Source organism: Ictidomys tridecemlineatus, chromosome 6 (genome assembly GCF_052094955.1).
Source record: "Ictidomys tridecemlineatus isolate mIctTri1 chromosome 6, mIctTri1.hap1, whole genome shotgun sequence".
NCBI classification, from domain to species: domain Eukaryota; kingdom Metazoa; phylum Chordata; class Mammalia; order Rodentia; family Sciuridae; genus Ictidomys; species Ictidomys tridecemlineatus.
The window spans coordinates 107,523,627-107,535,953 of record NC_135482.1 but is presented as its reverse complement, the minus strand read 5'-3'; the positions used below and the strand labels follow the sequence as shown (position 1 = coordinate 107,535,953).

The window sequence follows — 12,327 nt, the reverse complement described above, 5'->3', positions numbered from 1 at the left end:
GGGACTCTGCTATGAAAGAATTATCTCGTTCCATTTATATAGATTGCATGAACAGATTAAGTTAATTGCCCCAATATCTTGAAATCCTAAATTACCAGATCATTGGAAAACAAAGCTGAACAAATTGGCTGCTCAGAACTTTATTGCTTGCCTTCCATTAGTGGAGACAGTGCCATATTAAAATCAGCCAGAATGTTTAGGCTGGGAAAACAGTTCTGTTGGCTCCTGGTAGAAAGGGGATGCTGGAAGGGTCTGCAAGCATATGAGGCAAGTATTTGGGAATCTTACCACCCCTTTTTCCCCTAGGAAGACCACTGACAGAGAAACTATAAACTGACTCATAAGAACGGGGAGGAAATCTGGGAGGGGGTTAGAGACTGATGCACAAGAATTCCAGGCTGTAGAGTGAGGTGAAAGTAGATTCCAAAGCAGAACTCCTGCTAGGTAGCTTCTCAGAGCACATACCAGGTACTCACGAAGACAGTGGCAAACAGTTCAAACATGTGTCTGGGCCAAGCTTGGGACTCACAAATGCCCAAGGCCAGTGAGTCCAAGGTCCCCTTCAGTTCACCAAGGAACTCCACTTGCAGCTGGGCAGTCACCAAAGATTCAAATGACTATGGGATCATCTAGGAAGTGTCCTGCACAGCTGCCTGGGTATGAGCAGCTGAGAGTTCTCGGAGGACAAGGGCTACCTTAAGCTTCAGTGATTGCTTTCTGAGTGACTACGAATGGCTCTTTATTTTTGAGACCAGGGATCTGGTAAAAAGTTTGTGTGAGATGTTAAAGGCAACACAGCTCCAGCAAGTCAAAAATCCTCTGAACGGCCTGGCTTTAATGTTAATCCATGAGTTTCTAGACTCTTCCAAAGTGAGGCTTTTTGGAAAGTTGTCATTACTTAGGCTGCAGAAGGCAACAGAGAGATCAAGAGCCTTCCTCTCAGCTACCCAAAGCTCCTCCCGACTCTTCTTATCTGCTATTACAGAGACACTCATAAGGATTATCAAACTAGTACTTATTAATATAACAGACTATAACCTAAAGTTTAAATCTTGAAATAAAATGAAACAAATATATGAGATCTTAATTGGAACCATAAAGGCCTAAATAAAAAGCAACAGGAGAAAAAATGGCAAGATGAAAGGTTAAAAAAAATTAATTCTGAATGTTTAAGAAGTTAAAGAAAGTTTTGTTTTGTGTTGTGTTTTAGTGGCTCAGTGGGCCAGGTGAAGCAGAAGGGTTATGAATTGTCTCCATTTTAATTCTATTCAGGAAGGAATTGCCCAGGTTCTTAGCAGTAATGGGCAGCTGTGTGGTTTTCAGGTGGATCTAAGAGGAAGCAGACCCTACACCTCCTGGGAACTCTGCCTTACCCCCTGGCATTATAGGTAGTGCAGAATCCCTCCCTCTGCCCTCCCAGTTCCCATCCCACTGGATCCCAGAAACATAGAACTCCTCAGCCATCAACACAGGGAACACTCAGTAGACCAGCCTGCAGCTCAGAAAGATGCCAGAAGAGACCTAGACCTGAACATCATCTGTCACACACCTAAGGAAAAGGGAGTTGGGTGCTTTGCAAGAAATTTCTATTGTATGAGTGCATATGTATGTATGTGTGTGTGTGTCTGTCTGCCCATCTGTCACCATGTCCAGTATCAGCCGTCTAGCCAAATCCTAGTGATTCCACTCCTTCCAGGTATGAGGACTGACGCAGCAAAACAGAAGCCGAGGTTTAGAATGTGTTCTATAAATGACTAGAGAAGTGTCCCTTGCCTCCTCTTCCCTAACCTCACCTTATATCATCACCATTCCCTACAAAAGGACATCTTACCAACTTTCTATGAGAAATTTTTAAAAAAAAGAATTTGCTGAGAAATCTGTTACCAAGGAAGTATTTTCAGGCTGCAAGCAAATGTCTACTTATGCACATTTCTATCCTTCAAAAATCCTGTTATACATTTTCCTCATTTGTACCTTTAAAACAGAAATACAAGGGAAACCAACTGGGAGTGGGGGATGGAGAGCAGACTGAAGATTTTGTAGAAAGAGTTAGAGCTCAGACTGTTATGATTAGAAGAGGCTGAGCTCTAGGTGCTGGATCCAAAAAGCAGGGCCATCTTCCTAGAGACAGGCGCAGGGAACCTGGAAGAGGACGGGCCTGGGATGTGCACCTGAGTTTCTGCCCAATGCGGAAGCAGTCAGACCCAAGAGCCCAGCTTCCTGGGGTGTTAATAATAATGTCCTAAATTATGTGCAGGTCTTTCAAGGTGAACAAGCGAGTCTACACTTATTATTTCATGCCAGTGGCCAAGGTTCTCCACACCTATGGACCTACAGCCAAGCAAGGCCGGGTCCTGCCTGAGCCGCTGCCTTGAGAACCAGCCCCTGCTGGGGAGAGGGCTGAGAGCCACCTCCTGGATCTTCCTTTATGATAACTAGAATCCAGTCTTCCCCTAAGGCTAAGAGCCCCTTTGCTTACCTGGGGTGGGCAGGACAGGCACAGGGTACGAGCAGGTGCTGCCTTCACTGCCTGGCGGGAGCTGAAGTGCAGAGAGGCAGGTGGAAGTCGTTGGAGGTGGTCTTAGAATACCAGGCTGACCGAAAACAAAACCAACCTCCATTCTCAAAGTCCAGAAGACCGATCTGCTCATCATGGGTGTGAGTTACTCAGTTCATGGCCAGAGACGAAAGCCTTGTGGGGCCCTGTTAGACGTGAGGCCCAGTAATGCACAGACACACGCATGGTGGTGTCCCTGAGCCTGCCAGGCCCACGCTTTTGTATTTCTTTCACTTGTTTCCTTGTGCCCTCTCCTGCTACTGTGTCTCTCCTGTGTTAGCCAAGACCTAGAATACCGGGCATCTTCGTTGGAGACTCATTACAGCTTATCTCTGTCTGCCTTTCTTTAAAGCCAGCTGAACATACCCAATGCTCTCCCTCTATGGTAAGACCGACCCTCCAGACCACGTGCCCAGCTTCTGTGAACCCTCTAGCACCCCCACTCTTACCCACTCCAACCTCCAGAGTCTCAGGAGCCCAGCCTGGCTCCCTTGCATGTGACCACGTGTCCGTCGTGTGCCTTGCTCTGCCTGTGCTCGTGTGAACTGTGAAAAGGCTGCACGCGTAACGGTGTTCTGCCTCCCCCAGCTCCTTTGGGTGGTAATTCCCTGTGATCTTGTCTATCTAATGAGCCACTGGGAGAGAATTGGACCCACGGACCATTTCCTGTTAAACATCCCGAGGACTGAGACTAAGCTTAATCTGACATGGGAAATTTGCAGAGACCACCTGCGAGAGCCGCCATAGGATTCCAGGAAGAGGAGAAGAGAGAGGGGTCTAGCCAAGAAGCTGAGAGGAGGAGGATGAGTTCCTGCTATCCATGTCTGTGACTACCAGCCTCCCTCGGCTCTGAGTGGAAGGCCGCTGCAGAAGCTTTATGCTGGCATTTGTTCCTAAGAGGGCAGTTGAACTTCTAGTCACTCCAACCATGGTGCCCCTCTCATCTTTCTAAATTCCTGACGTTCATTTCAGTCGGGCTAAACCCACGTTTCTGCAGCAAAGTGGATGCAGAAAAACAAACTCTGTCAATTGGACCATTCCTAATGTAGGAGTTCATGACCCCCTTTGGCTAAAGTGGTAGAGATGCCTCTCAATGTGACCTTGAAGTGTCCCTGTACAACCCCCCCTCCGCCCTGCAAAAGATGCCATCACACATTTCAAACTGAGCCAACTGTGAGTTTTTAGAAAGACCAGTGGGTTGATTCCTCAAATCCCAAAAGTCAGCAGACCGGAGGCGAGGTTGGGTGGATTGGTGGTGACCCCACTGTAGCCCATGACGACCTGGCCAAAGGCTGCCAGGGAAAGGCTGAGCCACGGACATCTTTCCCTGCTTCACGGGGCTTCAGGGGGACAGCACTTGGATTGCCTTCTCATGGCATTGTCATTCCCTTTACTATGGGAAATTGTCCCACTGCCTGGCAATGTGCTTATTCTTCTAGAGCACCATTGGGAAACTGCAGCTCAGGGGCTGGCTCTGAACGCCACGGTGGAATCCAAACAGCAAGCTTGGCTTTGGGGTCTGCGTGGCTTTGTTTTAATTCATCAGATCCAACTGTCCCAGTGGCACCAACTCCTCAGACTCTTGACACCCACAGCTGAAGTTCCCCCACTTAAGCTTGTTCTTTCCTCTTTTTCTCCTTTCTGGAACACAGTGGAACTGACAGCTGGGTTATAAAACCCTAAGCCTCCTCTGTGAGCTCCTCTGGGGGAACAAACCTCTTGCTTAGGAGGGAAAATAGAATTTCAAGTAGACACAGGTGATAGAAATAGAGGAGGAGGCCATCAAAGACCTCAGAGTAAACAGGCAGGGGCAGGCCCAGGGACAGCACAAGGACTGCTGCCTGCAGGCCCCTCTCCAGGCCCTCAGGGAGCCCATGTGGCAGGCCCCCAGTACCACAGTCTGTCCCCTGCCTTATAGGGAGCAGGAGCCCTAGGAGGAGCTGAGGCAGCTCTGATTTTGAACCTAAGAAATATGTTGACTCTTCTCCTGTCTGGAGGGTCCAAAAGCCAGGAGAGACCCTCTGCTTGGTTTCTATGCAGAATCCCCAAGGTGAAATGGGCAAGCTGTAAAATCTGCCTCTGAATTTCCCTGCTCCCTCAGGGGTCTCCTGATCTGAGTAGGAGACGAGTGGTCCCTGAAGCCATCCCACCAGGTCAGGAGTGGACGGGCCTGAGGAGCCCTCAAGGGCTTCGGGCTAGTGGGCTGTTCAGGGAGTGGAAACAGGCTTGGGCCATTTCACGGGAATAGTGTAAAATACAGGAAAAGGAAAGCGGGGGTGGGGTGGGCCGCCAGAGACCCCTCCTTCCTTGAGGGGAACCTGGAACGGGAACAGTAACAGGAAGCTCGAGGGCCGGTTCTCTCCTGGTGCTGGCAGGGCCTGGTGAGCTGCACTGGCTCTGGGAGGCGGGAAGTGGCTCTCTTGAGGGTGACCAGGTGCCAGCTCCCCAGGCTCTGCAGCACAGCCTGCTGCTCCTGTGGGCAGGGGGCTCAAGATGGGAGGTCAGTTCTTGTTGTTCTTGGGTCTGGAGGCAGAAGAGGACAGGGCTGTCTGTCCTGTCTTTGGAACCCTGGCCAGGCATGTGCCCACAGTCTCCTGCTCCTCCAGGTCCCACAGCTGAAGGTGAGCCTCAGCCAGCAGAGTCCCCTGCAACCCAAGAGTCATAGCCCACTCCAGCTTGCCTTGGCCTCGATGCCCACCCTCTTCTTCCCCTTCCCTCCAGGACTCCAGGGAGGGAGATGATCCATCCTAAACAGATCCCTTGGTCCTCAGAGAGCAAGGCCCAGACATTCCAGGGATCACTGCAAGTGACACCTCCCTACCTCCCCTCTGTGCCCTCATCCCTTCCAGGGTCTCCCACAGCCTGGACAGGGTGGAGCCTCCTAGAAGCCCCAGGGAAGAGGGGAGTTAGAAGGCCACCTGCTTCCTTCCTGCGAGGAAGGCAAGTGCTGCAAGCCAGACCCTCCCTCGCCCAGCACCAGCAGCACCGCACTCCCCAGCTCCTTCCCCTGTAGCCATAGGGGCAAGGGCTGTGGGAAGCAGGGGGAGGTGACACAAGAGAACTGCTGGAGTCCAGAGCAGCCAGGGCTTGAGACCCCTTCAGAGGGCAGCCCACCCCACCCATCAGAACCCCTGAATGCAATCCTAAGGGACAGCTGCCACCTAGCATCCTCACAGAGTGCCAGGTCCCACTCAGGGTGTAGGACCCTCAGCTGAGCTAGACAGAGGGAGAGCCAGGAACTCCAAGGGCAGCCAGCTCTAGGCCTAGTTTCCAAAGTATATGGTAGCTCCTCTGGAGCTTTCTGTTGCTCCATGCAGGGCATCACAAACTAGGAATGAAGGGGAAGAGAGAGGGTGGGATATCAGGACCACAGTCTCAGGGCCTAGACACAGCCTGGCTCTGCAGAGACCACATGACTGGCTACTGACCCAGAAAGCTGGACACTGGCCTCCCATCCATGACCAGGGAGCAAGGACCTGAGGGAAGAGTCCAGTGCAGCTGACCCACCCCAGCCTGCCTCCCCTCAGCCAAAGACTGTTTCTCAGAGCGCCCCTCCTGTACCCCCCTCTCTTGCTGTGTTAACTGCACCTCCTATTGCCAATGGCTTCCAGAATGCAGAGGAGAACTCCCGCATCTCCATCACCTTCTTCCGCCTCTTCCGGGTCATGCGCCTGGTCAAGCTGCTGAGCCGTGGGGAGGGTATCCGGACCCTGCTGTGGACCTTCATCAAATCCTTCCAGGTAACCAGGCCACCTTCCCAATGCAGTGGGAGACAACCTCTGGGGTCCTGGAGTGAGCTGGGACTCCCCTGCCCCCACCCCTGGAGCTCCCTGGATCTGAGCTGTCACAGGAAGCAAGGGGCCTGGGGCTGGCCCTTCCTCTGCTGCTCAGCATGTGTGTGAGGGCAACGTCCCACCAGGCACCTTGCTTTCCTCATTTCTGAGATGAGAGGATGAAACTAGATCTGTGGTTTTTCAAAAGTCAACTCCCAGAGCCCCACATTTCCCCGAAGGCAGGGTACAGAGGGTGGGAGGAAAGGGGAGGCTGAGGTGGTTCTGCTCTCTCCTCTCATTTATGTGTTTCTCCTCAAGAATTTACTGGACAAAGGGGTTATGTGAGATAGCACATATCAGAAAAAACATGGGTCTAGCTCATCTGAAACCACTCTGGCCCCCTCAAATTCCTGCAGTTTGGGAATCTCCCAGCCAAGTCTGCTGACCCTACCTGGTTGTGGTCCTAGCCAAACCCTAAGGGACCCTGGTGCCACCCCACTGCAGGAAAGCAGACCTCTCATAGGGCCCCAGGATTGCCTGACTACTGCATAATTAATTTCCTTTTCTCAGCCATCGTTTTCCACCTGTAAAAACAGGCTCACAGTCACCTCTGGCAGCTCTGAGGAGTGTTATGTAAGTGTGAAGTTAAAGAGAAGCAGAGCAGTTAGGTCCCTGGGATTCCTTGGAGATGATGGCAGCAGCTCCTAACTGCTCCCCTGGCCCCGCAGAAGGCAGGCCTCTCTCCTCCTGTGGAAGTGCCACTCCCAGAGTCCCCAGGACTTGGAGAATCATCATCTCTAAAGAACAATCTCCATGTCCCCTGCCCTGGCCAGTCCAGGCCTCAGATAGGGCATAGAGTTGGTCTCTGGTCCAGGTATGTCTCCTGCTGCGCTTGCAGCCAGAGGACAGATGCTCTAGGACCCCTGCTTCCCTGCTTTGGAGTCCCCTCCCAAAGGCAGTCCCCTCCAGGCAGGGACAGAGACCACCTGCTGGACCAGCAGTCAAGGCCTCAGCCTGGTTGCGCTCTGGGAGCCAGTGCTCCTCCAGCCCAAGCCCAAGCTGACTCCCCACCTCCAAGGAGCTGCAGCTCCCCACCATGGCCCTGCCCAGGTGGGGGAGGGGCGGCTCTCTGGGGATTTGAATCAGCAGCCCTCATGGAAGCAGGACTGGGGGCTGACCTGGTTACTGATCCCTGGGGTCCAAAGTGGGCCCCCCACTCCATGTTTCACTGGGCTGGAAACATACAACAGGCCGGGGTGACTATAAGGAATGGGACTTGAATGAGGAGCCCAGTGCAGCTGGATGAGAAAAGCATTGAGTGAGCTTGCAGCGCCATCTGGTGGTGTGCAGCCACTGGCGACGCATTTCCTTCTGAGCCAGCATCCTGGGCTCTGGGATCCCACAAAAGGAACTAGTGTGGAGGCCCAAGGTGCTTTCCCCAGCTGTGGCTCTGGAAAATTAAGTTGTCCGATAATATGTTGAGTGAATAAAACGTTTGGCATGTGACTCTGCGAGGTAGTGCACTAAGCACTCAGTAAGCCTCAAGTCATTTAAACGCCACAAACCCTGCCACAAACCCCCAGAGGCCATTGTTGTTCCCACACTCAGATGAGGAAACTGCAGCTCAGAGAGGTTCGGTAACTTGCCCAAGCTCCGGTATCTGGAAAGTAGTTTCACAACAGTAGAACCTGCTCCCACAACTAGTGGAGCAAAAGTCAGCTGAATAAAGAGGGGCACAGCCCACCTCCTCCATCTCTCCCCAGGTGTCAATGGCCAGGGGGGAGAGCATCCTCCACCACTCTCTCCTTCCTCGTGCTAATATTTCTGCGCAGTTGAAGGAGGTTCAGCTCCCCCTGACTCTGCTCACTGCAGTAGTGTGGCACTGCATCCATCGTGCTGCAGCCTGCCGGGGTGGATCTCTGTGCTAGAGCGTCACCTGCCTGGGTTCCATCCCCAGCACCACAAAAAGCAAATAAAAGACTAAAGTGAGAAGTCAATGCCCATTTCTCAGGCTCTTCCAGGTGCCCAGTTCTTCTGTAGGGCTCTTGGAAGTGCCCCCTGCCCAAAGTCAGGCAGCAGCTGATGGCTGCAAAGAAGGGGACACAGTGCTCACTGGGAAGGGATCTTGTCCCCGGGCCTAATTGGTGTCCTCCATGCTTCCTTCCAGGCCCTGCCCTACGTGGCCCTTCTGATAGTGATGCTGTTCTTCATCTATGCAGTCATTGGGATGCAGGTAGGAAGAGCTCTCCACCCTCACTCCCTGACCAGGGCCCCAGGCCTGGGTTCTGTAACTGGTAAGGAAAAACTCAGAATAATGCAGTTGGCCTCAGGGAAAAAAAAAACCCTTCTGCACCCCGCTGCTTTGCCCATGTCTGATGGGCCTGAGAATTCCCCTCCACCCAGTGGCACTCAGAAGCAAAGGACTGAGAGAGAGGAAGAGAGAGGGAAGGGAGAACAGGGAAGGTAGTGCCTCCTCAAACACGCAGCAGTTCCTGGGGCCTCCCCTTCCCAGATGCTTCTGCTCCTTCTTCCCCAAACCAGAGTTCTCCAGCCTCCTCAGGGCTCTGGCTGAGTTCCCCAAGTCAGACTGGACAGCCCTTCCCCTCCCCAGCACTGCACACTGGTCAGGAGCTTAAGCAAGCTCCCCACTTGCTCAGTGCAGAAAGACCTGAAGGTTGGTAGTCCAAACCTTTGTGATGAAAAGCCCTCCCTTGACACGGTTTCCAGGATAAGCATAGCTTTAAAGGGGCAGGAAAAAAATAAAATAAAAAAGAAGAAACCTCTGATTTCAGGGATGAATTAAATTTGTCCAAGCCCCAGATCACCCATTCAATATCACTCCAAATCCAATAACCTAAATCAGGAGTGTTTGGACATAGGAGCTAAAATGGCAAACAAAGGAAGGCAGTGGACCCTGCGTCCCCACCCAGCAGGTCCTGATCACAGCCTCCACTCCTCTCAGCCCCAGCTCCTGCTGGCTGTGGGGACCTTGGCTGAGGGCCAAGGGCACAATTCTTCTTACATGTGTCCACGGATAATTGGGACCAAGACTGGGGGGGCGGGGCTGCAGGTGCTGTCCAGGTCACATCAGGAGACTCTGGGGTATAGTTTGGATAATCTCTGAGTTACTTTGTCCCCTAAAGAGACTATTGAAAAAAAAAAGTGTTGGAAATTAGGGTCCTCTTCTCACGGGTCACTGAATTTCTCTTCCTTTCCTCTGCTAGGTATTTGGAAAAATTGCCCTGAATGATACCACAGAGATCAACCGGAACAACAATTTTCAGACCTTCCCCCAAGCTGTGCTGCTGCTCTTCAGGTGGGTGTCCGAGGACACAGGTGCACACATGCACATCTGCATGACGACCTGTGTGGCCTGGGTGTAGAGTAGAGTGAAGTGAGTTCAGAGGGTGAGGAAGAATGGAGCGGGTGCTTCCCTCACTACCCGCCCCCCTTCATTGTGATCTGTATTAACCTTCCATGAGCACTGAGTAGTCCATGAGTACTGGACTACTGGACACTGACCCCTGCTGGTAACCACCAAAGCCATGATCAGACCAAAGTCAAACATTGAAAGCACCCTGGCTTGGGATCTGAACAGGTTCAAAGTCAAGTTGGCAGCATGCTGGCTTTGTGACCTTGAGCAGGACATCTACTATCTCTGAGCCTCAGTTTCCCCATAAAACAAATATAGGTATTGATCACTATGCCAGTGTGTGTGCCATCTGCTGTGTTAGGTGGTTATGTCCACCCGCACTGACTTTTATACGCACTGAAGTCAGCCTTGAGCCTCTACACTTCCTGGAAGACCCCCACCTCAGGAATGCCGGGGAGGGAGTGTTTCTCACAGTGCCCCTGAGTGATTCTGTTCTGCAGCCTGCTTCTTCTCATCCAGGTCATGACAATCCCTGGACCAGATGACTTCTAAAGTCTATGCTAGCTCATCTATTCTATGTGTGGTACTAGGAGAGGTAGTGAGCCCTGGAGTCCCCTTCCCAAGGGTCTCAGATAACCCACCTTTGCCATGTCTCACAGAACCCATTCCCCAAACCCAAATCATAATTGCTCAAAAATGCATTGTATCATACTAGTGGACTCCCTAAATAGCAGTCTGACATCACCACCTCCCTTAGATTATAAACTATCAGAACACAGGTCAACTGCCACTCCACAGCAGCCTTCAAGCCTGGGCCACATTTAAATATGGAGTTGGACACAGATTTCAGAAGGATCACCTGGGCCCATCTCCCCTCCTTTCCTTGATGACAGAAGACGTTTCTTTAGAGAATAAATTTGTAACAGTGCTAAGGATAGGGGGAAAAAAAAAACTGGCATGTAAGAGTGCCTTAAGTGAACCAGAAATGTTGAGGGATTCCTAAATGGAGAAAGCAGGTTGGATTCAACTGTCAAAGGAACCAGAGCCAAGGACCACACACCTCCAGACAGGTTGAGACTCTGGGGAAGGGAGAGCAGCCCAGGGAGTCTCCAAGCTCAGGGTCAACAGATGCAAGGCACAGGAGGCCCTGGTCCCGGAGCCGTGGTTCCTCGGGGACTTATTCTATTGGGGATCATTTGCTAATTCTTGCAGTCTGGAAGCACTGTCACTTGACATTTCATCCCTGGACTTTGGAGTTTGGAGAGAAAGAACATCTTCCTCCCCTCAGGGAACTCAAAAAGAAGCCACCTGCCCAGTCTACCTGCAGCCCATCTTATCTCCCTTTCATGATCCCCAGGAAAGACGCTGGGAGGAGGACTTCATCCAGAGAGCTATGAACTGAGTTCCCCATCCCAAAGAGAAATCAACAATAATCCCAAAGTATTTGGGAGAAACTAACATCAAGAAAGAGAGGCCTCACACTTGATTCACAGATGAATGAGGAATAAGTAGAATTATCTTACATATAATATAAATATAATAAATATAACTAATATCTTTAGAGAGACTAGAGAACATCACCCATCTGTTAATGAGAAGAAGTGCAGCAGCAGCAGCAGCAGCAACAGCAGCCCTTATTAAAAAGAGCAAAGTGAGCTGGGCACAGTGGTGCATGCCTATGATCCCAGTGACCTGGGATGCTGAAGCAGGAAGATCACAAGTTTAAAGACAACCTCATCAATTTAGTGAGGTCCTAAACAAGTTAATGAGACCCTGTCTCAAAAAAAATGTTTTTAAATAAAATAAAAAGGACTGGGGATAGAATTCACAGGTAAAGTGACCCCTGGGATAAATCTCCAGGAAGAAGGGGGAGGGGAGTAAAGTATGTACTAAAAAGAGAAAAATACAGTGGTTGAAATATTTTTTTTAAGTAGGATGTAGAGCAGAGGGGACACAGCAGAAAAATGAATTGATGCACTGAAAGATTAACCAGGGAATTCTCCTTAGATAGCTAAAGGACAAAAAGAAAATATGAAATGAAAAATCCTCTCTCTGAAATATAAATTCCAGACCAAAAAACCCAGAAGGAATGGAGAGAGTAAAATAAAGAAATGTGATCAATTAAAATTTTAAATAAAAGTGTGAACTTTCAGTTTGAAATTGCCTTCTAAGTGCAGAATAGACACATTATGATTACCTTTTAGAATATCAACAATAAAGAAAATATCTTAAAATCTTAAAAAGTGGGAAAACATCAACAAATTGAAGTTTCACAAGGCCTGATATCAAAGTGAGAAAAAGATGCTGCAAGAAACCAAAACTACAAGTCAATACTCCTGGTGAGCATCAATGCAAAAATCCTCAACAAAATACTAGCAACTGAATTAAGTCATACATTAAAAATATGATTCCTCATGATCAAGTGGGATTTAAACTTGGTTTAACATATGCTGATCAATAATGTGATACAGCACATTAACAAAATGAAGGATGGAAACTATATGATCCTCTTAATAAATGCTGAAAAAGCATTTGACAAAATTCATCCTCCTTCCATATTTAAACCTTTCAATCAATCAGGCATAGAAGTAAGGTACCTCAACACAATAAATACCATGTATGTA

The 12,327-nt window shown here is 50.1% G+C and overlaps 1 protein-coding gene across 50 annotated transcripts in view; it reads left to right on the top strand.

Moving 5' to 3' along the window:
• Positions 1–12,327, top strand: part of Cacna1c (calcium voltage-gated channel subunit alpha1 C) — a 625,112-nt gene that overhangs the window by 576,768 nt on the left and 36,017 nt on the right. For 35 of the 50 annotated variants that reach the window (XM_078015416.1, XM_078015421.1, XM_078015414.1 and 32 more), the window contains 4 exons: positions 2,910–2,942; positions 6,169–6,297; positions 8,498–8,563; positions 9,555–9,646. In XM_078015416.1, the coding sequence (XP_077871542.1) occupies positions 2,910–2,942; positions 6,169–6,297; positions 8,498–8,563; positions 9,555–9,646 (320 nt within the window). The remainder of the gene's footprint in view (positions 1–2,909; positions 2,943–6,168; positions 6,298–8,497; positions 8,564–9,554; positions 9,647–12,327) is intronic. The other 15 variants (XM_078015437.1, XM_078015429.1, XM_078015428.1 and 12 more) reach the window with 1 other exon arrangement.